This window comes from Sminthopsis crassicaudata, chromosome 4 (genome assembly GCF_048593235.1).
Source record: "Sminthopsis crassicaudata isolate SCR6 chromosome 4, ASM4859323v1, whole genome shotgun sequence".
Classification (NCBI taxonomy): domain Eukaryota; kingdom Metazoa; phylum Chordata; class Mammalia; order Dasyuromorphia; family Dasyuridae; genus Sminthopsis; species Sminthopsis crassicaudata.
The window spans coordinates 59,404,411-59,429,795 of NC_133620.1; the positions used below are offsets into that span (position 1 = coordinate 59,404,411).

The following is a 25,385-nucleotide window of genomic DNA, read 5'->3' on the forward strand; positions in this document are numbered from 1 at the left end:
CCACTTGACAAATGAGAATAGAATTTGAGAATTTGCTTTCCTGAAATCTCTCTCTCCCTCTCTCTTTTTCTCTCTATTTATTTATATTTATGTATACCTATGTGTGTGTGTGCTGCGCATATATATATATGAATGAGGTTTTATTTTTGTCCAGTAGAAAATGAGCAGTGGAAGCGACAGACTATAAATCCACATAAAATTAAAAAAGGAATAAAGATTTTTAAAAAGTAAGAAACCTTGTTTCTTTCAAAGACACATAAGGTCTAGTTTCTCATAATGTATGCTACTTTTTAAAAATTGTCAAGCTTTCCATTCACAGTAAGAAGTAGAGAAAAACTTATTTTTGACTGAAAGTAAATAAACTCTTGTAATGCTTGTTTGGGAGCAGCTTCACTATCTGAAACTACTTGTGACTAAGTACAATTTGATCTTATTTGTTGTCCTTAATTCTGAATTTGACCTTTTGTGAATAAGAGAGATTTTCATAAGCATAATAGAAGATTTTACATGAAGCTGCAATCTATATTATGAACAGATTGCTTTTCTATTTAAGTAGATAAGAAATTCTACATACATTAAAGCTATCTTGCTCATCCATGTCTCCTGCTGACATTCTATGCATTTTAAAAATACTTTGATGATTCGCTTCTTTTACTTTTTCAAAATTGGGGTAGACTATTAATTATTAATATTGAATATGTCCCCCAAAGTATTTATCTTCCTGATAGGCGAGTGCAATGTTTTATCTTCAGTCTTTGAGACTTCTGTTTTGCCATTGCATTAATCAGAGAAAATTCAAAATTTTCTCCTCTATAATGCTGTTTTCCTATAAATGCTATCCTATTACTTGTTCTTGTAGTTGTTCATTTCACTCTGCATTAGTTTACAGAGATAGCTTGCTCTGAAACTGCCTTTTTAAAATTCAGAAATCACTTTTATTCACATTTTTCTGACAAGCTATTGCATTATGCCATCTCACTCCAAAACCACTGACATGTACAACAAAAGCACAAAGATGATAATAGTCTCTGGGAAGGGCTCCTGGGGAGAACTGATGGCTAGATGGCCTCTGATCATTTTGTCTTTCAAATATGAAGTAGACTCAGACAGTTCTAACGGGAGATCTCAACTCTTCAGCTAGTCCTGACCTGGTACCCTTTCTAGGTGATGACTCAGTCTCTTAATAGATGCCACAGATGGACTCATGTGGGTCCTTAAAAGTAAAGATCCAAGAATTATGGGGACTGTAATAAAAAAATGTCTTCTGTGGGAAACATACTCCATGTAAACTTCTAGGTACTTGGGACAATTTACTTTTTGTCCCAGTTTTCATTTATGATTTCTTTTAATATAGCTCTTAAAAAGAAAAAAAAATAGGTTTTAAAAATGCTCATTGTGCTTCAAATGTAACTATTTGACTAGTCTTTAAACCCAAATCACTCTGGCTCTCAACTGAGGCATCTCTTGCTCATTATTTAAGTTTTGATGGCTTAGAATGGGTTTAAATATCAATTGTTTTCTAAGTGTCTTTCCTCCTAAACTGATAATTTTGTGACGGTAAGTTTTGTTTCATTTGAAACACATTTGTTGTACTAGATTTCTCTGACACCTAGCAGGTCTAACTTCTTTATTAGTAAATTTGGTGTGTGTCCAGGGAATGTAAATTACGTGAAATAAGAAGATAATTTAAAAAAAAAAAAAAAGTAAATCAGAGGGCCCTCGAACATTCCCAAGTCAAATATAAATGGCTTTTAAATTACAGTTTGCTCCTTTTTGCTCCTCTTAAAAAAGCACTGCAAAATCACGAATTAGGCAGCAGAACACACTGAGAGATGGATGATAGGTAACGGGACCGAGGCCGGCGAGGCGCACATCTAGGCGCTCGTGCGTGCGTGCGCGGCCCCTCTCAGCACATCCCAGGGGATAACTTGCACCTCGGATGCTTCAAAGCCTCGGAAGTCACTTTGGTAGCTTTGTTAGAGAGCGTCCGAAAGCCTCTCGGTAACTAGACGACGTCTCGGCCTGCACTCATGCCTTCCCTGACCCTGCGCACACACGTCCTTCCCCAGGACCACCAGCTGTCCCGTTCCCCAGGACCCTGGATCTCCACGGGGGTGCCCGTTTCCAACCAAAGCGAGAGTCCTCCGGGCACCCCCGCCCGGACCCCGCCGACGTGCAGGAGCACGCAGCCCCTCGCAGGCCGCATCGCGGACCGCAGCGGCGTCGGGAACTGCTCGGCTGCGGAAGAGGTTGGTCCCAGGAGGAGGCAGATCTCTCCGCCCGCTCTCAATCCGCCGAGTCCCCACGTGACCCGCCCGCTCTCTGGGTCCCGCCGGTGGGAGGCGTGGGTCGAGAGAGAGGAGAAAGACGGACTCGCCTTACGTGCGTCAGCGGGATGACGTAGGACGTCCGGGCTGGCTGTCCGCCATCTTGCCCGTCTCTAGCCCTCTCGCTCTCCTTTACTGGAAGCGGCGGCCGCGCTGGGTCGGTTTGTCTGACGGCGGCCTCTGGTTTCCTGGCTCAGTGGCCCACCACCCACTTCCCTCCCTCCCCCCTTAACCCTTCCCCAGACCCTTTCCTTTCCCGGACCGGAGCCGGGCGGAGACTCCTTTGCGGGCGCGGGCGCGACACTTAGACCGACACACACGCACACCCCGCGTTCCCCACCCACCGCACCGGCCGGTAAGGAGCTTGCGCCGCGGCGGGGGCGGCTGGGCCCGAGCGGGCGGCGGGGGAGGGGGCCTTGACGGAGACGCGGGCTAGGAGGAGGCGGGGGTTCGCTCTGGGGCGGGACGGGGGGCTCCGGCGATGAGGGGGGGGTGCGGCGTGAGTTCCGTGACTCCCTCGCCCTCCCTACTCCTAGGCCGTGTTCGCGGCCTCCGCCGTCCGGCCGAGCGGGAAGCGGGAGCCCCCCCTCCCCATGTGGCCTGCAGGATGAGTGCGGCCCGGGCCCGCCTCGGCTGGATAGGGGCAGCTCGTCCCCGTGGTGGACCGGAGCCTCTTTTGGTGGGGAGCGTCTCTTCGACGGAGCGTGGGAGGGACGGGGTTAAGGACGTGACCCGGCCGGAGAGAGAAAGAAAAGCCCCTTCTCGAGGAACCGGGACCGCACTTCCGCCGCGGTCTTGCTGCTGGGCTCGCAGCTGGGCGTTGGTGTCCTTCCTCCCCTAGGCCTCTGCAGCCTCTCGGAGGGAGGGGGCCGCGCCCGCGGGTGCCCCTCGGGGAAAGGCGAGCGCGGAGCCCTGGAGCATCCGTGCCCCGACTGCGCGGGCCCGAGCCGGAGTCTCCTTACAAAGGGATGCGGTGCGGAGCCGGCGCCGGGCTGCCACACAATGGGAATGCCCCACCAGCTGAAGCCGGTCCGGAGCCCTCGCTTTCCCGATTCCCGAAACCGGCCGGACGTCCAGAGGGGCTCGCCTTGCCTGGACTGCTCGGAGGGCCGGGATGCCCGAGGAGACTAGGCCGCTCCCCTGGAGGGAGCACTGGGATCCCAGAGTCTCTGGAGGGAGCATCGGGACCCAAGAGGAGGGTTCTCTTTCTACGGCTCCAGAAACGTCCCAGGATGGGCATGTTTGTTTGTTTTTAAAGTTGTGACAGTTGATGACTTTCTCCAAAATGAAACGGAAAAGAGAGAACTCCAATTCCAGTACAAAAGTGGATTTTGTGATAATTAAGGACCCGTTTTTAAGGATGTATGACCACAGTTCTCTCTTGCTCAATATGGAGCCTCGAAAAGACACTTTAGATACTTACATACGAGATTTGATGTAGTCAGTTTTTTGCTTATCCACTTAAATAATAGCTGTTGGCAAATCTTCTGAGGCTAATTTTTTTGTGCGGCCTAGGATTGAGATTGGTGATCAACTTTAAGATTTGATGAGCTAATGGGTCCAAAAGTTCATGGTAACAGTATAATCTATAGCAAATATGAACTGTACCTTAATGGTCAATGAATTTTATTTAATTTGGCTTCAGATGTAGTTTTGTTGAGAAGAGACTTGGAAAGTAAAGATTTTAAAACAAAAAAAACTAAGTTTTTAGGAGGAAGGCTCTAAACATGAGTGTTCCCACTTAATGGGTTTTAAAATAGCATGCTTTTTAAAATAAATCTAGATCTGACAACGTTCCTTTCAGAGCTTTCTCTTGAAGCAGTTAATTATTTCGAAATTTCTAATTTAATTTTAGCTGGAATAACTATTTAACAAATCTTCAAAAACTGTTTCTTCAACTTATTTTTTTCTGCCTGATTAAACACTTAATAAGTTATTTATTTCACAGTTCAACCCCTCTCCCCTTCAAGAATCTCCTTTCATGCTTCAGTATCCTACCTTTCAACTTTTTGACCCTCTTGATAATATTGCCCCTTTATCTCTAAAGTAGGTTTTTATAGTGCCATTCTGTTAATTCTTTTCCATTCTTCCTACACCAGTTTATAATTTTCTAGCCCAAGACTTTATTCCTCAAGACATTCAAAAGTCAGGTTATTTCTTTGGAGACACAGCAGTACCTGAGCATTGACTTGAAAGGGAATCTGTTGGGCCACTGCAAATGATAACTTTGATATTAATATTTATGGAAGACGTGTGTAACATAGTTGGAAAAGAACAATGTTCTTACTGTTAAGAGAATTTTAAAGTCATACTTAAATGTCTTATGACTAATCTATTTCCAGTAAATGGATACTTGTCACAATTTGAAAAGAGTAACATAAAGAGAGTTCATCTGAGTATACATTAACTATGTTACTTTGGAATCTGACACTTAATATGTTGATTTTCTGAGTCATAATACTTTCCATTTCTGACTAGTGTTATTGATGCTGACAATTGTCAGGTTAGCTTTAGAAAAAAAGTAAGGAGAGAGATAAATTCTTTATTTACTATTATAAATTGATACTTTTTTAACAGAAATAAATCAAAATTGATCTTCAGGTGTATTACATCTTTTATCCTTTTCTCACATTTACCCACTGAACTAGATAAGACCTCGACTCTTGCAGTGGCTCTTTTAATTGGTCTATTTTTCCTGTGTCTCTTCTCCAATGCTAATTGGTTGGAATTTTTTTGTTTTGTTTTGTTATGGGCTTCTACCTTCTTGTACTTGCTGCAAGATTCTTCTAAAGCTCAGGTCAGTCCCTTGTTCAGAAAACCTCATTAAGAGGCCTTATATTTTAAGATTTGTATAACAAACTCTTCATGCTTTTTAAGTAAGGTTACCACCTATGTTATTTCCCTTCACATGCTGATATCCAGTCAAACTGGCCTTTGTGCTGTTTTCACACATCACATATGTTCCCACTTCCTTGGAGCGCTATGCTTAGAGGTCCAAGACCTCTAAGTCTTGGTAGTTTCCTTAAAAAGCTAAGTAACCTTCATGAGCCTCCCCAAACGACCTAAATTCTCTCATTAATTGTGTATATATACATTATGTATACGTGTTCTCTTCATAGAATGTACCTTCATGAGGGTGGGGAATTTATTTACCTTTTTTTCTTTGTCTCTTCATTGCCTGCCATGTAGGTATCTAATGAATAATAATTGGGTGAACATTGTTTTTAAGTTACTTTTTTTTTTTTTTTTTTGTTAGGGACTATTGCCTTCAATTTACCCTGCTATATCTTATATGTATGCAGTTGGTTTGTATGTTGTCTTTTTTCATTAGAATGTGAGCTTCTTGAAAGCAGGACTGTTTTTTGCCGTTCTTTGCATTTTCAACACTTAGCATAATGCTTGACATATAGTAAATGCTTAATACATGCTTGTTCACGATTTGTATTCAGTATATAGGTCAAAGTTCTTTTCTGTCTTTCCCAATTTATAAAATATAGGTGGATTGACCCTGATTGTATTGTTGATATAGTGGTGATACATAATAATATATTTCAGCTATATTGTGAAGTGCCTTCTGCAGAAGTGAACTATATTTGTGATCTCATGCAGGTAAAACCCATTCCTTATTTACTCCTGGTGATTCTTGGCTCTGAATCTTACATAAATTATAAATTGTCCATTCAACAAGCTAAAGGTTCTAGTTCTTTTAATGTTTATTGGGTCCTACCATGGTTCTCATTCCTTTTACATTAGTCTACTACGCCTTTTTTACACATTCTTGATTCCTTTAATCATTTCTGGTGTATAGATTGTTATAACCTATTTACACCCATCTTGAGCCTTTCCATTGCTCTAAGGGTCCTTTCCAAATGTCATTTATTTTATATTTACTTTGTGTTAAATTTTGTGATTTACTTTGCATCAAATTATGACTTATTAATTTTTACTTAGGTTAATAAAATACCTTGTGTTCACTTGGTCTATGCCAGTGAATAATGATGCTGGTCGAGAAACTAATTTGGGTTTAAACATCTGGTACAGAGAATCCATATAATGACCATATTGCTACTTCTTGTACAAATTGATTACATATGTAGGAAGAGGATTTGTAAAATCGAGGTGATTGATCATATACTATAGGAAGTGAATTTCAAACTTAGTTTTGAAGTACTAGTGACATGGACTGATTTGAGGAAGTAGAAACATTCCAGATGAAAGGAAAGACATTTTTTCCTAGAAATGAACAAAATTTATATAGGATTTAGCAAATAGATTAGCTCGATTCATTGAGAGGTTTTTTTTTTTTTTTTTTTTTAAACAAAGAATGTCAGAAAATTGTTAGTGACATCCTTTGAAGATTGAATGCCAGACAGGAATTTCTTAATTTAACACTTTTAAATACCTATTTTATACAAACAGTACTAAATTCTTTTGAGGATGCAAAAACAAAATGCTACTCCTGCTCCCTAAAAGTTTATGTTCTAGACTTAAACATTTAGTGGTTACCTAGATTTCTGAGTCCAGCAATGATGGCTGTTTATAGACGATATTGGTGCAAGGTTATTCTGGCAATAAGATAAAGTGAAAAGGGGGAAGTCTATCAAGTCTGGTGTAGAGAAAAAAGCTCTGGATTAGGAGTCAAAGGACTTAGATTTGTATGGCTAAGCTATTGCTTACCTGTGAGGCCACAGACTTAAACCTCTCTCTAGGTCTTATTTCTCTCTCCTGTAAAAGATATTAAACTAGTCTGGAAGATTACTAAGTTTCCTTCTAGCTGTAAATCCCTGTTTCCATATGTTAACCAGAAGTTGACTCCTATTGAGTTCCACCCATGGGATGGGTAGAAAGGAAAAACTCTACTTAAGTTAGGCATTTGTAATTGTCTGAGGAAGAACTGAAGATGGCTGTTCAGGGGGATGACCAAGGGAAAAGATCATGGGGAATGCTTAGTTTGGATTTGAACTGCTTATTGGCATGGCATGTGGGCAAGCAAAGAAATGATCAAAAAGATAATGACATGATAAGGTGGAGACCAGAAAAGTTTTTGAAAGAGGTGGGTATGACTGGCAGCATTAGATGTGGCAAAGATTTAACAACCAGAAAAAAAAATTAGAAATGGCCAAAAGGAGTATATAAATCATTTTAAATAAAAGTCATTTCTCCACAGTTTGGGGAAAGTTGTAAGGATAAAAGTCTTAGGGGGTTAAGAATGGAACAAGTGATGAGGAAGTAGTAATTGGTTCAATGTTACTAGTTATGAAAGACAGAAGTAATATGGTGGGTGGGGGAAGCAATCAATTCATTTGAAAGTTTTTCAGTGTGGTTTAATTTTTTTTTTTTTTTAACTTGAAGTCTAGGATATAAAATGGGTTTAAACTTGAAATCTAGAATGTGAGATGCCAAAAATCCTCACCAAGCCCAATGAGAAAGAATAGATACATATGATGTTCAGTCCCGTCCAGCTCTTTGTGATCTCATTTGAGGTTTTCTTGGCAAAGGGACTGAAATGGTTTCCTTTCCAGCTTATTTTAGAGGAAACAAAGAGGAAACTACTGTTTATATAGTGTTTTGAGGTAAATTTTGTGAGTTGCTACAAATCATCTTATGTTTACTAGTATGTGAAGTGCTAGTTAAGGAAAAATGGTACAGGAAATGGTACTTACAAATCCTTAGAAATTATAATTTAGACTTTAGTTAAATGGAAATTTAGTGTATATGATTTTGACTAAGTGAAAAATTGCCACTGAAAATCAGGGTGTAGGTTTTACACATCTTTATAATGTGCTTTAATGCTCTGGAATAGTGACATAAGGGGATAAGAACACAGAAAATACATGCACACACATTTTTAATATGTTGTTATGAAGTAAAGATTTGAGAGATCAAAAACTAATTTTTGTAGGTTGGATATGGGAAATGAAATAACTAAAGCAAAGATTTACATAGCATTTTAAAATTCGATAGATATTTTTGAGACATTATCTTCCTTGACATTCATGATTAGAATATTCAACATTGAAGTCCCCTCAAAAATCCAGGAAAAGAACTGTATTATGGAAATAAAGAATGTCTCTGTTAACATTAGTGTTTGAAAAGCTCACTTATTTGGATACAGTATATAATGATCTAATGTCCAGAATGCCAGCAAATTTTGAGTTTAGAAAAGGCCCTCTTTGATAACTACAAATAGAAAGCTTTATTGATAGAATGTAAACTCTTTGACAGCAGTATTTCATTTTTACCTTTATGTCTCCAGCACCCAGCACATGATAGGCATATATTAAACACATGTTGATGGATTGGTAATGATGAACAGTTCTGTTAGCAGCATAGTTACAAAACATAGTTACAAAAAAAGAAATAATTGTAGATGTTCCTCCTTCCTATATTAAGCTAAAAATTGATCATTGATTAATTTTTAGCTTAATATAGGAAGGAGGAACATCTACAATTATTTCTTTGTTTCTTGCAGTATATTTTCTTCAGACATTACCAGAAAGTCCTCTCTCCAAAGTTACCAGAGATCTCAAATTGCTAAATTCAGTATCCATATGTCAAGCTCCATATGTTTGACCTTTACAGAATTTTAACTACATAATATCTCCTCTGCTTTACTTGGACCTTCTATGTTCCTTAACTGTTCTTTCTCAATCTCTTGTAATTCATCATCTCTATTCTGTTCTCTGGGTATAGCCTAAGATTGACTTCTAACCAGTCTTATCCTCTATCTCAATGACCATAGCAGCTTTCTGAGTTCATTATTATCTCCATAAAGATGACTCCCATGTCTTTAAAAGCTGTCTTTTGAAGTGTCTCCTATTTGTCCTTTATTCTCCTGACTGCCACTAAACTGGTACAGAGCCTCATCATCTCTTACCTAGACTATTGTATTATCTTTTTGGTTTATTTCCCTTTTTGAAATCTCAAGATGATGCAGTTCATCCTCCTCCACTCAAACTCCAGTGGCTCCCTGTTGTCTCTAAGATCAAATATAAAGTCCTCTGATTTTAAAAACCCTTCAAGCCAGCGACACTGGCCTGCCTTTTGATCCTTGAACAAGATACTATATCTTTCAATTCCTACAGTTAACCAATTCTCAAGTAACTTCAGTATTCTCCCTCCTTATCTCTGTTTCTACTTTCCATGATTTCCTTCAAGTTTCCTCCTAATTTCTCTTCTCTCTGCCAGTTCTTCCCTCTGAGATTATCTCCAAATTACCTGCATATGTCTTGTATGTATACAGTTGCTTACTGGCATCCTCATTAGAATGAGAGTTCTTTGAAGTCCAGAAGTGGTTTTTCTTTTGCCAGCATTTATCCTAAGAGCTTAATAAATTTGTATTGTCTTGACTAGCCCTAGTCTCTCCTGTCATTGCCTTAACTGCCTCTTTATACAAATGTCAGCTGAATGTCTTAATTGTTTTCAGTTGCTTTTCAGTTATATCTGACTTGTGATCCTATTTGGAGTTTTCTTGGCAAACAAAGATACTGGGAGCACTTTGCCATTTCCTTCTCTACTTCATTTTATGGATGAGAAAACTGAGGCAAACAGGGTCATACAGTTAATGTCTGAGGCCATATTTGAACTCAGGAAGATGAGTCTTTAAGACTCCAGGCCCAGCACTCTATCCACTGCACTACCTAGCTATCCTCATCCAATAGGCATTTCCAAAATAGAAATAAAAACTTAATCCCTCTTTCTTATTCCATCTTTCTGTCAGGTGTATCTCTATTCTTTCAGCTCTCTGGATTCACAACCAAATCATCCTTGACTCATTCTTCCTTACCCTACATTTCAAATATTCATTTACTAAAATTAGCCTCCAAACTGAAAACTGCCTATTATATTAGAAAACAATAAGATAAGATGCTGAAATATAGTTTAATATATTTAATATATAGTTTAATGTAGTTTTTTCTAACAATCCTGTGATAGTAAGTTCAAGTATTATTACCATTTTACAATTGAGAAAAACGAGGGTCATGCATAAAAATTATCTTTTGTTGTTGTTAAGTAACTACTAGGAACTAAGGCAAATAAGTTGTACTTTGTGGAGTGTTGGACTTAAGAGTCAGGAAAAAATTTGAATTTGAATCAGACAAGCACTATTTGGTCTATCACCTGATTTCTGTCTGTTTCCATTTCTGTAAAATAGGCATAATGACACCTACTTAACCTTAGGATTGTTGTGAGGATAAAATACAAAGTGCTTTTCAATTGTTAGATAAATGTTAATATTGAAAATAATCATTAGCCTAGCCAAATTCTGTTTTTAGTCCTATTTGCTACATATGCTAAGCAGATTTTGTTCATTGATGCTATTGTCATATATCTGAAGACTTTAAAAAGTTGTCCTAGTTTTCTTATTTGAATATAGAAAGAATTTTTTTAATGACTGTCAAAAAAAGAAAATATTATTTTAATTGGTATTAGTTATATTTTAAAAGTCAAAATTACTTGTAACAAGACATTTTATAAACTAATAGTAGTATTAGTAAACTAAATGGTTTTTGGTGAATATACATGGATTACAAAACCTTACATTTTCAGAAGAGCAAAGTAACTTAAAGGTCTAGGGCTTCCTTCTGTTTTCAGAATTTTAATTTATATGTCAATTTCAGAAAACAATGTGAACCTTTCTACCTTTATGATTAGCAGCATGCTTTAGTAGATTTATTTATGCTTTATCAAAAGTAAATTACATGTTTCCTAGGTCTAATATTTATTTTTAGTTTAGGCATTCAACATGACAGCAACCTTTTTACTATTAATAACAGTATACAATTAATTAAAGAGGCACTATTATAGATTATCCTATCTACAAATGCTGATGAATTGTAATAAACTTTTTCATGGAATTAATAGTTGGGAAGGAATATTAGACCATTTTCTATTATAAAGATTCTTCTACAACAGTTCATGAATAGTGAGCTTTCTACTTTGAGAGGCAGCCCATTTCATTCTAATTATATAATTTACTAAATTGAACTGAAAAAATGTGTCATTTCATTGAATCAGTTTTAGTTTTTCCTCAATGACACTATAGGTATTATATCCCTAACCTGATAAAGTGTTTCAATTTTGTGAAGACACTTATCATGGCCTTTCTAAAGGATTAGAAAAGAAGTTCCAGTTTTGTTTTGTTTCCTTCAGTCATTTGATTCTCAATATTTTTTATTTTCTTGATTCTTCTTATTGGACTTATCAAGCTGCCAGTTAGGGTCTCAAATTGTGATGCTAATATGAAACTCCATATGTATTCTAACTAGTGCAGAGTACACTTATGTCACCTTTGACGTAGATATTTCTATTCATTTTGTATTCTGATATTACTCTGTATTTTTTTTTTTGCTTCAGCATCATATTTTTAGTTTCTCTAATTTAACTTTAGAATTTAGAATATACATTAAACTAAATTGTTTTTAGACCATAGTTGTATAATTAATTTTGCAACCTCATTACATTGATCCTTGCTAAATTTCATATCCATGGGTTTGACTTGCCAGTTAATCTTGTTCATCTATTTTGAATCTTGATTCTGTCATCCTGTAAATATGAAATATGTTGTATGAGGAACAGAATAGAGACCAGTTTGGCTGGAGAAGTAGATTGCAGCCATTTTTTGAAGGGTTTTAAAAACTAAACAGTTACTTACATTTGATCCCAGAGGTAAAGTGGCACAACTTGGTTAGACACTGTGCTTTATAAGTATCACTATATTGAGAACATATCAGAAAGGGAATTGGCTTAGCAGGGAAACCAATTGGGAGGCTATTGCAAATATTATAAATATCCCACTAGTAAAGTTCAGGCTCTTTATACCTCTAGCAATTATGACTATTCTCAAAAAAATAATTAGATGTTTCTCATAAATCGTACACTAACCTGCAGCCTCATTACCTGAATTTGTTAATAAACAGTAGTCCCTGTTTTTCTGTGTTAGTGTAGAGGTTAAATCTTCATTATTGAGTAGATTGATTTTTGTTGTCTTTGTAATTTATAGGGGATTATTTTGCTATAGGATATTTAGAATGCATACTAATGCATTACTAAAGCAGTTCTATAAAAATCAAAGTATACATTGGGGAGGAGGTATTGGGAAGTAGTGTTGGCCTTTAATTTTGTGCATATATATATTTGTATAGATTCTTTTTAAAAGGCAAGCAAGTAACAAACTATATGATCTTAGAGTTGGAAAATACCTTAGAGGATAGGGCAACTCAGTAGTAATTATTATAATAGACAATACTTATCTTCTCATCAAAAATAAGTTTAATCATGTTTTGGAGTATTATAGAAATTTCTGCATCTCTTATGTTTATATAGCTTTTGCTTTAACATTTCTCACTAGTTTGAATCAACCATTAGTTATATAAAATATTTGGGATATGATGGAATAACATTGGATATGAATATTGATGAACTTGGATTCAAGGCCCAGCTCTGTCAGTGTTTCTGCTTTTCTTTATATCCCCAGCGGTTAACACTTTCAGGCAAATAGTAAAAATTCAAACTCTGGGTTTGGAGGAGAGTATTGCTTTAATTTGGGGAAAGTTAGATTCAAAAGCATGTACTTACTTTTGTGACAGGCACTGTCCTTAGGGCTGAGGATAGAAAGAAAGGCTATATATATCTATATCTATATCTATATCTATCTATCTATCTATCTATATATCTATATCTATATATATATATATACACTTTATCCTTGAACAGTCCACACTTTAATAATAGATACAACAGGGAAACAACTATATGCAAACAAAATATATACAGGACAAATGGGAGGGAAAGCACTTGAATTAAAGGGCCCTGGAAAGATGAATTTGGCTGCGATTTAAAGGCAGCTGGGAAAGAAATGGGAGATGAGGGAGATAACATTCCAAAAGCTTTGGCTTTTTGCCTGTTTTTTCACTGTTTGGCTTTTAAAGCCAAATTGAGGACATATGAGAAAAATGTTGCAGTGGTTGACATAGATTTTGGAGTTATCTATTTGGAGATAAATTGGTTGAAAATCATTGACTGGGAGACTGGTGGTGTCCTTGATAGATTCAATAGGGATCTGGGAGAGGGGTTGCACCAAAAAGATACTTTGTTGAATTTAAAATGACTGAATTTGTAGTTTGAGATGTCAAGTTAGACATTTGGAGAGATGAATGACTGAAAGTTGAGAGAAGTTAGAATTGAATAAATTAGAGAATTATCTACATAGTAATAAATTATAGTTGAATCTATGAGAATTGATAAAATTCCTAAGCATAGTGAGAAAAGAGAAAAGAGTCTAGAACAGAGCCTTGACTGGACACTAGTGTTTAGGCTGAGTAGCCAGGATAAAAATCCAGCAAAGGAGACTAATGAGTGATTAAACAAGTAGGAAGAGAAACAAACAAGAGTTATATAATGAAAACCCAAAGAGTGGAGAATACTTGATAGCCAAAGGCTACAGAGAAGTCCAGAAGAATCAGGATTGAGAAAAGGTCTTTAGATTTGGAAAGAGCAGGTTCAGATAAGTAAGTTGGGGATTTGAGAGCAGAATTAAAAGGAATGAGGAAAGGAGGGACTGATTGTTGATCAGGGTCTTAATTTCCTCATTAAAATAAAAAAGGTAGAAAAAGAATGATTCTAAGGAGCTTTTCATTTCTGGATCTTAGGTATCATACAGAGTTTCTGTGGGAAGACAAATAACTGTCTTCCTGCATTGACCAAATTGATGAATTCAGCTTTTATAAAATTTCCAGTGGTAAAATTGGAAGTGACTTCAAAGGGCTGTCTACTCTAACCCACACCTGAGTTGGAAAATCCACATTGCAGTTTCAGCTATATGACATTTAGCAAGTCATTTTCTGGTCTTAGCAATCTTATGGTTATCATTGAGAATTAAAAATATGTAAAGCTCTTTTTTTGTTTGTGGGTTTTTGTTTGGGTTTTTTTGGTACACAGTAAAATACTGCACAAAAACTATCTTTTCAGACAGCAGTCTTCCAATTATTTGAAGCCTAACTCAAGGTCTCACTCTTACATGATACATGCACATGGTTAAATAAATACTTTCAAATCCTTGATTTAAAAAAAATAAAATTTAAAAAGGGGGCCAGTGAGGTGGCTCAATTGATAGAGCACCAGCCCTGAAGTCGAGGACCTGAATTCAAATCTGCCTCAGACACTTAACATTTCCTAGCTGTGTGACTCTAAACAAGTCACTTAATTACAATTGCCTCTGCAAAAAAAAAAAAAAAAAAAAAAAATCCTTTTCTTTAGAGAGTAATTGGTTCCTAATGACTACGTAATTTTTTTATATCCAATGACTACTTGAACAGTTATAATTTATTCAACTTACTGTTCTTTCACAATGTGTAGTTTTTGTTTAAAAAGTAAAAGTAGATTTTACATAGTCATATGCCTCTTAATGGTGGTTGTAAATGTGAGTACTGAGTGAATACTTTTTCTCTGTATCCTTTTAATTTTTTATATAGAGTTTTTCAACAAGTAATTTTGCCACATATACTACAAAATACCTTGCTAGGTGCTGTGTGAAAGTTCAGGTTAGTACAATTCACAGAACTAGTGTTTTATTGTTAAGTAGATGAGTGCATCTGTGGCCTTAAAAATAGCAGGAGGAAAAAAGAAATCTTGTCATTGAGTTTATTATAGGTTCAAAATCATGAAGAGGCAGTCAGAAGAGATGCTGAACATCTGAGGAGCCCAATGTAGGTATGGAGATAAAGTGAGAAGACAGAGTGAGAGAAGACCTAAAACCCTATGTCCATAATACCACAAGGGCTTCCACTGGGCCTCAGAATGTAGATTGACCCAGGGAAATGACAGGTAGGGCATGATGGCAGCCCTGGTTACACCTTTAGAAGTTCAGGACTGATGTGATCAATCAGCCGAAAAGCAATCACATGGCAGAAAGGGATTACATGATCTAACAGCCAAAAAACTAGATTTCTTCCAATTCAGAATTAGAATTAAGGTTGGAACATTAATGGTGCTAAATCTACCTTTAACTTTCACAATTCTGCCTCTGTAAATCCAGCTTTTCACCCATCTGATCTCTACATTTTTGTTTCTAAGATGATCATGAGTACCATGTGCCTCTTCAGTTTGTATCCATTGTGGCAGTATGATCACTTTGACTACAATGTTGCTCTGGGAAAACTTGGTGGAAGAAATAAGTTTATTTTAAATAATAAACATTTAAGTATTTTTACAGCTTGAGTTTGAAAGCAATAAAGGTTAGTATATTTTAACATTGTTCCCATGAATTAGTTACTGTCATTTGTTCTAATATTAAGAAGTCATTCACTTCAGAAAACCTAAGTTAAAATATTGGTTTTGTTGCTTATTAGCTAGGTGATTTAAATCAGTTGACCTCAGTTTCCTTTTCTGAATGGGAATGATACTTTTAATTCACAGGGTTGATCCCTGCATCCGATGAGACAATCCATAGAACCAGGTGACATCTGAGAGTCCTAAGGTCCAAAATAATTTTTATGATAGGAAAAGGACTTTGGTCATTGGACAGATTTTTAATGTGTTACATTATTTTTTAATGTTTTACATTATTTTGGGAAATACATGTGAAAAGTTAGTCATTTAGTTTGTTACATGGTTTTTTAAGAAATTTAAGTGTTCCTAGTTGTGTGACCCTGGGTAAGTCACTTAACCCCAATTGCCTCAGCAAAAAACAAACAAAAAAAAAAGATGGTCAATAATGCTTTCCTTAAGAATTTTTCATAAGTTACTTATATTTCTATGGAATACTATCTATTTAAATCTTAAGCCATATTGTAGAATAAGTTAAATCTGAATTAACCATTTCAATTATGTTCCCCAGTATTTGTGACAGTAGAATAGTAAAAATAATGTATTCTCAAATTAATATAGCATCTCCCTCAACTCAAAAAATCCATACTTCTCTTTACGTGGGTAGGGTTATCACCATCACCCCCAACTTAGTCAGTCTGATGATGAGTAGAAGTTGTTGATATTTTTTCATTTGCATTTCTCTAATTATTAGTGATATGTATGTAGCATTGGGGTTTTTTTTTTTGTTTGTTTGTTTGTTTGTTTTTTGGTTCACTATTGATGGTTTTGATCTCTTCCTCAAAAACTGCCAGTTCATATCCTTTGACCATTTATCATTTGGGGAATGGCTCTTATTCTTATAAATTTGACTCATTTCCTGAGATATATTAGAAATGAGACTTATCAGACAAATGATTCCCCCTTCCCCTAAAATTTCCTAGGTCTCTTCTAAGTTTAGCTGTGGGGAAAAATTTTTCAAGTAATCAAAATGATTTGGCACATAAAAATATAAGAAATGGTTCTTTTTGGTCAGTTTAAAAAATTACCATATCAATGAAGTAAAACAATAAAGCAAAGACTATATTCATTGTTACCACTTGAGAATCTGTTGTCTGTTAAGTCCATGTACATTAATGTTTTGAGCAAATTCTTATTTGTTAGGCTTATGATGCTCAGAAGTCTTACAAATTACCTTGTTAGATACAGTAGCTTCTCATTGAGAAGTGGATCACAGTACTTAGCTAGAATGGATGATTGGATCCAGATATGAGTTGAAAAATTCTGATTTGGTGGTCAGTAAAATATTAAAATGGCATGCTTTGGAGATCAAAATTTAGCCAAAGTAGGAGGAATGCAATAAGAGAAATCATAAATTTCAGAGGAAGGAATCATAGAGAGCATTGTGTCTAACCCATTCCCAAAAGAATACCTATTTAAAGTTTGATAAATGGAAATCCATCTCTCTGCTTCCTTCCAACAAGAAAACTTAATTTATTTTGTTTTAACTACTTTGTTAGGAACTATTTGACATCAAGCCTGTTTAAAACTTTAGACTACTACTTCTAGCTTATCTCCATTGAAGTGAAACTGATCTTCCAAAGTGCAAGACCAAAGAGAAACAACTTTTACACAATTTTAGTATTTGCTATTTATCAGTGTCTAAGTCAGATTCTTAATTCATATTGCTTTGAAAATCACTGGCATTTGAAATATATATATATATATATATATATATATATATATATATATATATATATATATATATATATATATATATATATATATATATATATATATCTTTTAGTAGAGAGATGATTGTATCCAAGAACAACTTTTGCATTAGAGTCCACAGACCATTTTCTGTAATGATGGAGAGTTAAGCCCATTTGTCTTCAATATTTCAGTAGACTTAGCAGTAAGGATAGTTCTATTTAATCATTGATAATGCATTTATAAGTGTTACATAACCAGGCCTTTTGTTACAAAATCTAGGATCAATAATCTCTAATAATCAGTTCAATATTTTTGTTTGTTTGTTTGTTTTAAGTTTTGTAACTTTTTTTTCATAAGTTCTTTGGAAAATATTAAGTCTTGTAGTTGTTTGACAACTATGCATGATACATTAATTTTAAAGTTTCTATGTTGAGAGGTTGTATAAAATTTAATTAACATTTTTCCTAGACCATAATTTCCAGAATAATTTACAAACTTGATGTTAAATCTATTTGTGTACTAGTTAGCATTTTTTCCCTCTATTTGGAATTACTTAGTGTTTCACAGTTCATTCTCAGTGGTTATGATTATAAATTTAATTCTCAAACTGACTTGTAAAATCAATTATAATTTATATAAGACACTTGTTTTTCAAGTTTTTTGTTGATCTTAGTTTATTTATATATATATATAAACTATTTAGTGTCCTTGCTTCTCAGTGAGCAAAGCATTTATTTAAAAAGTGAAATGTCACTTCATAGTGAAATGCTTCTTCTGGAAAAAATGGTAAAATTAGCTAAATTCATAAATTCAGTAAAGCATCTTCCTCAAAGAGGAAAGTGATAGCATAAGTAAGCACCTTTATTTTCTTGGATTTTTTTTTTTGGAATAACAAAGAGGCTTGTGATTTCAGTAGTTATAGGGAATTTCATGGATGATTAAAGAGTTAAATATAAAGGATGTGTACCAACATTAGCTTTCTTATTTTTCATTTTCTTTCTTAGATATTTCTACCTTTTTTTTGTCTTCAACAATTGCTAGGTTCCTTTGATCTTTGCCCCTTTTCTTCACACTGCTATTTGGGTCATCTTCCAATTCCATCCAATTTTCTTTTTTGCTGTTGGCCCCAGTGAGTGGCACCTATTTTCATGAAACTATTTTCTCTATTTTGCAGGTTGATAAACTAGATAATAGAAAGGGCGTTGATTGTCTCTGTGCCCTGGTTTATTATGCTTTTTGCTTCTGAGAAATTCATGTGACTTGGGAGAGGAAACTAATTTAAGATACTTAAACTTGACACTTTACTAGAGTATCAAACAATATAACTTTATTTTTAATTGCTTATGAAAGCATTTAAACATTTTTGGAGGAGCTTTAAGGCCCTTGAGAAATGTTTGAACTTAAGAATCCATGTTTATTTTTCGCCAACTCTTTCCTACCTCCAGAAAGAAAGAATTTGCTCAATTTTTTTGTTAAGAGTATTTCTAACTTTTAGTTAGAGTATTTCTAGAAAAGAAAAGGGAACATGGTATAAAGTGCATTAAGTTTAAGCCAGATTAGCTAAGGGTTTCTCCCCCCCCCCCCTTTTAGTACATAATATGACTTTACTAACCTGTTGAGTCAGTTTCCTTATAAAAATGGGAAAGCTGCACTAGATGGTCTCTAAGAACTTTCTTAGAGATCTAAGGGGCAGCACAAATGCATAAAGTGCCAGACCTAAGTCAGGGAGACTCCTGGTCCTGAGTTCAAATGTGGCTTCAGACCTAGGCTGTTTACTTATCTGTAAAGTGAGCTAGAGGAAGAAATTGCCATTATCTTTGCCCCTCCCCACCCCAATAAAAAAAAAAAATCCAAACTTGGTTATGAAGAATTGACTACAACTGAACAACAATAAAAAGACCTTTCCAGTTTGAAATTTGTAATCTTGGAGTTTTTTTGTGTTTTTTTGTTAGTGAGTAATTGTATTTTAGTTCCAACTTTTACAATCCTACTGAATTATATCTTAGAATACTTTTTTTAGTCAGCAAAGATAACTGCCTACAAATACAGACATTTGTAGTTAAAATTGAGACTGAATTATGTTGCAATAATAATAGCTGGGTTATTAATGCCTTGCATACTCTATAAAGTGGGTTTTGTTTTATTTCCATTTTCCAGATAGGAAACTGAGCCTGAAGAGAAGTTGTTACTTCAAACACTTCTGGGATTCTTTAAGTATTACTTAACCACATTTCATTTATATTCCAAAATTGTTTCAGTTTGTCATATACTCTCTTTTCTGTTCTTATTCTCATTGCTCTAATTTGTATCTTCATTACTTATTATCTGGCTGAACTATTGTAGTATATCTTCTAATATGCCTTTTAATATTGCTCATTCTGTTCTTTGCCCCTTCCTTCATCTAAAACAGGGGTGTGGGCCACTTAGTGAGGCAACTGCAAGTGATGATGAGCTGAAAACTAGGTACAACTTCTATAAGTTGGTAATTTTATATGGCCCTCAAAAGATATTATAAATATCCAAATGGCCCTTGAGGGGAAAAAAAGAATGTTCTCCACACCTGAATCCATTTCTGTCCACAAATGCCAGATTAATGTTAAGGTAGCGCTCCAATCCTTGTGACTATCTAATGCATGCTATAATTATTTAGTTTTATTTTAATAATTACCTTTATGCATTTTGTTAATCATTTTCTAATTAAATGACTTAATCTTTTTTTTTTTTTTTTTAACTTTTTTTTTAATTTGAATTTCGGACTCCTCCTTTCTCAGTCTTTCTCCTGCCCACTTGAGAAACCAAGTATTGTTTTGATTATATATGTGAGGTCATGCCAAACATTTTCATATTAAAATTTTGAGTTCCAAATTCTATCCTTCTCTCTTTTTGAAATAAGTAGATATGTTATACATGTGTTAAACAATGTTAAACATTTCCATATATTAGATATTTTATAAAAGAAGACTCAGATAAAAGAGAAAAAGAAACTGAAAAATAATTATGCTTGTCTATTTCAATCAATATCCTTTCTTTGGAGGTGGATAGTATGCTTTATCAGTAATCCTTTGGGGTTATCTCAGATCGTTGTATTGCTGAGAGAATAGCTAAATCATTCACAGTTTATCAGAAAATTTAACTATGTATAATGTTCTTCAGGTTATGTTCACTATTAGTTCAACTCCAGTATCAAACTCCAGGTTTTTCCGAAATTCTCCTGCTTGTCATTTCATTGTATTCATATTGTATGAACTTTATTTATGCCTCTTTTGTTCTTGAACATCCATTGAGTCCTTTACCTTTTCAAATTATGAAAATTGGTTTACCTGGACTATTTTGTTTATAATCATTTGATATCCTATTTTCCTCTAGGGATAAATTGGGGTGGGTAGTAAGGCCCCTGTGATTTCATCTGTGTGGGAAACTATTAATATGGAAATTAAGCAGACTTACAGATTGACCATTTGGTAATTTATAGATAGAGAATTGCCTAGGGATTACCTAGAGAGATAAAGGGATGTGTCAGTGGTCACAAAGTCAATATGTTTGAAGTGGGACCAGTATAGTCTTCCTTACTACTATGTGCAAGACATATCTCTTGATTTCTTTGCATTTTTTTTTAACTTATTGTCCTCTAAACCAATAGTGTTCTCTACCTTCAACTGTTTAATTTCTCCGACTTCTTTGAAGATTTAATGCAAATCCCACTCTTTGTCAAGAGGACTTTTCTGATCTGTTCTAATGCTAAAGCTTTTCCCTCTATATGTCCTTTTCTCTCTTTCACTTTCTCTTAAATACCTTCATATACTCTGTTTATACCTTGATATTTACCTCTCCCTCTTTAGAATATAGTCTTTGAGAACAAAGATTGCTTTTTTTTCCTTGCTCCTTCCCTACTTTCTTCTCTTTGCCTTCTCAACTCAGCCCCTTAACATAGTGCCTGCATAGTAAGAGCTTATTAAATATTGTTCATTGATTAAACATGCTATACTGCTTCTTAAGGATTGATTTATTATAAATCTTGGTTTGTTACTAGCATCTCTTCTCCAACATTTTGAAAATTGATAAGAGAAAACCTATGATTTTTCTAAAGCATACAGTATCCTTTACTAGACTCAGTTATATGAGAGGACACTCCTGAGGTTTGTTTCTCCATTTCCATTGCCACCAGCCAATAAGTTCCTTCCTCCCGAAGAACTCCCCTATGTCTTTCTCTTTGGTTTTCATCATCTCAGTGGTCCTCTGTGGCATCCCTCTCCTTGTTCCTTAATCCCTTCCAGACCTGAGATTCATAGAGTCAGAATTTAATGAGGGTAGGGATGGGGAAGAGGTGGCTTGAATGGAGATGGGGATTAGAAGAAGAATGACATAATTTATGTGTCCTATCTTAATCTTGGCAATATCCAGTGTACAAATGGATGGTGGATCTTGTAGGAAAACTCAGGCTGTGGTAAGAATAGATATCTCTTCCACTTAAGATATATTCTTTCCTTAACAAATACCACAGAATAAGAATGTCTGACTAGCTGACACAGAATATGAGGTCTTGAACTGTACCTTAGAATTTCACTTATTTGTACATTATCATAAAGAAGCATAGATATAATTGAAATTTGGTAGGGAAAGGAACCCTGATGATTAAAAACTTTAAAAGCATATGCCCTATTCAAAAGCAACAGGATAGGTTGAGGCAGAGTAAAAATAATACTATGAATAAATCCAGGATTTAGAGAAAGACAGACATGAAGGAAAACATTTGGATGAAAGCAAATTGAGGCAGACACAGAATTAGCATTTTCATTGCACATCATCTGGGCAAAAATAGAAAGTAAATTAGGAATTCAGGAAATAGATTATAAGCCTAGGACAAAAATATGGTATGGCATTTAGGGAAAGGTCTACAGTTGCCCAGGTACCCTAGGTTTCTCCATCAGAATTAGAGCAGCTAATAAATTCTTGACTTGGTTTAATGGTGTGAGTTTTCAAAATAAGAGGTAGCTAATGAAAGTAGCCATTATTTCAGACCTGATCTTCTGTTGGGAATTTTAAGGTGGGATAGGTCAAGAGGAAACATTATATCCTAAACCTGTGTGTGTGTGTGTGTGTGTGTGTGTGTGTGTGTGTGTGTGTGTGTGTGTGTGTGTGTGTGAGAGAGAGAGAGAGAGAGAGAGAGAGAGAGAGAGAGAGAGAGAGAGAGAGAGTGTGTGTCAGAGAGAGAGTCTGTGTGTGTCTGTGTGTGTCTGTCTGTGTATGTCTGTGTATCCGTGCTAGATTTTGGTAGAGATTGGAGACAGAATGACTAGAAAATTACATAGGTTAATTCTTCCAGGCATATCCATCTAAAAGGAATGAAATGTTTTTAACAAAATTCTAAAACACCTATACATGTGCCCGTGTGCACACGCACACAGAGATATATACACACCCCGTCTCTACAAAGAGACAAGCTTTGGGTTTTTAAGAAATGTTCCAGGTAGTGGAGGATAGATGCAAAAAAGCTGTATCAAAGCATTGTCTTTTAAACATAATCTGAAAATGAGCTGAGACTGGTGAGAACTTTGGTTGATGAAATAGTTGTTTTTGTTAATTTCTGTTGTTTTTAACTGGTGAGAGAGGTTGGATAGGAACATAAGAAGTTGAAGAGAAGGTGAATCTGTTGTACTTCTTTTTGCTTTATTTTCCCTGCCGAAGAATATTTAGGCCATAGAAGAAATGGTAAAAATGACAAATTGTGTAGTTTCCAAAGAATGGGGAAAATAGTAAGAGCTTGTAACTGCCCTTAATAAACTACATTACAGGTGACTGAAGGAACTGGCAGCTGTGATTGTTGGGCATTGTCAATGATCTTTGAATGATTCTGTCAGGTATACAAAGTAAAAGTAATAGATTTGTCTTCAAGGCAAAATTCTAGAATTATTAAAGTGATGGTTTGTGAAAAGCTTGTGTTGTTGTTTAACAAACTCATTATAGCCTCATGTTAAGAACAATCCCTACTAGATTAATGCTAGATTAATTTCATCTCCTTGTCATTTTTTTTTAATTGGCTTCTCCAGGGTATACTATGGATTTCATTTACCTAAGTTTATTAAGGTATTGACAGTCTTATTATGAGCAAAGATGGTTAGATAGATTCAGAAATGATTGAACGGCTTTACTCAAAGAATAGTTATTAATAATTCCATGTCCAACTGAAAGTGTGTCTCCAGATTTTCATATGCCAGGGATCCGTGCTGGGTCTTAATGCTCTTTAACATTATTGTCAGACTACATTTATTAAGTGCCTAGTATGTTCCAGGCACAAAGGAAGGTGGTGGAAATAGTGTAATGACTGAAATAATCCCTTCTCTTAGGGATCTTACCCTCAAAAGGGAGAAAAAACAAGGGATTTCTTTGCAGCTCCAATGGTCTGCAAAATCTTTTGTACCTAGTATGTTTGGTGAGTTGAATGAAAAAAAATCAGACTGCTTAGAACATGTAAATTACTTTATTAACTAATATAATTACTAAGCTTTTAAGTGTAGTTTTTTACTTAGATTTAGAAGCTTCATCTAGGTCAACTTCTATATTTTACAGATATGGAAACTGAGGTCCAGTGAGGTTACTTATTCAAAGGTAGTAACAAGTAGAATTAAGAATATGATTTGAAATTAAGACCTCTCCATTTTTACTACTTAATATTACAAAATATCCTCATTAAAAACATGAAATCTTAAAGTTTATTTCATCTGAGATATCCTGTAAAATATTAAATACATCTTTAGATTTTATAGCTCACTTAATCTTTTGCTTTTTTATACAAACTTTAAAGAAAGCAGGTCCGTCCCCCCCCTACTTTTCAACTGATTAGTGAAAGATGTATTCATTAAGAGAATATATTGTTCATATGTAGAATTTGTCATAGATATTAGTTTTATCAAAGGTTACAATAAATCTTATATGTTTACTGTGATTGATTATCTCATCTTTAAATTTAAAAGCCTAATTTATTTTTCTCTCTTTGTTGAAGATTGGTTTTAAGGGGTGAGGCAAGAGGTTCTGGACTCGATGAGTTTCCACCGAAATGTCGGAGAAGTCAGGCCAGAGCACAAAAGCAAAGGATGGGAAAACAAAGTATACAACACTCAGTCTGTTTAACACTTACAAGGGAAAATCATTAGAAACTCAGAAAACTACAGGTGAGTGAAGTGCCCTCTATGTGTAGCATACATTTCTATACTTTAAAATAAATCTATTACATGCTCACTTGTGTACATATGTGGTTTGCCCAATGTTTTTATATACAAGATCATAAAATGTAAAAGTTCATTTCAGAGGGACCGAGGACAAAGTCTTGCCAGGGTTTGAAATTTTAAGGAAGAGGTGAAGACATTCTAAACCTGGGGTTAAGTTATTGCAAAGAGTTGTGAGAGAGAATATTATGATTTAGATCTGAGATCCAATTTTATAGAGATAATAGCTGAATTCATGAGACTTGATATATGCCAAAAATCACTTAACTATATAAAAGCCTATGGTTGGTCTCTGCTCTAAGCTAGCATGCATTTTGTCTTCAGTCAAAATTTTTCTGAATAAAAGTCTGACTGTCACACCCCTACTTAAAACTCCAGGGATTTCCTGTTACCCTCACATATAAATATAAAATGCTCTTTTTGGCTTTTAAGGCCCTTTTATCTTTGCAGTTTTTTTGTCTTCTATTTCTTTGTATTCCACAGTCCAGTTATGCTGGCCTTCTTGCTATTCCTTATACATGATATTCTCTTTCACAACTCAATGTCTTTGCAATAACTTTACCCCAGGTTTAGAATGTGTAAATGTTTAAATGATAATTGAATGTTATCCAGGGAAGAAATTTCAAGAGTTCATGGACAAGGAAATGAAAAACTTATGGACAATGGCCAGGGCATTTCTCTGTATGTCAGATAGAATTAGAAGAATAGGATATAGGAATTGAGCAGCTAAAGGTATATTAGGTTAGAATATTTAACCATTTGGTAATGGAAATGAGAGTTGTTGGCTACCATTTATTTAGTGCTTGTTACGTGT

At 35.4% G+C, this 25,385-nt stretch overlaps 1 protein-coding gene across 1 annotated transcript in view; it reads left to right on the forward strand.

The window, feature by feature from the left end:
• Positions 1-2,385: 2,385 nt before the first annotated feature.
• PRRC2C (proline rich coiled-coil 2C) overlaps positions 2,386-25,385 on the forward strand; it is an 84,015-nt gene continuing 61,015 nt past the window's right edge. The window contains 2 exon segments of the mRNA XM_074308341.1: positions 2,386-2,682; positions 24,349-24,517. Coding sequence (XP_074164442.1) covers positions 24,403-24,517 — 115 coding nt within the window. The 5' untranslated portion in view covers positions 2,386-2,682; positions 24,349-24,402.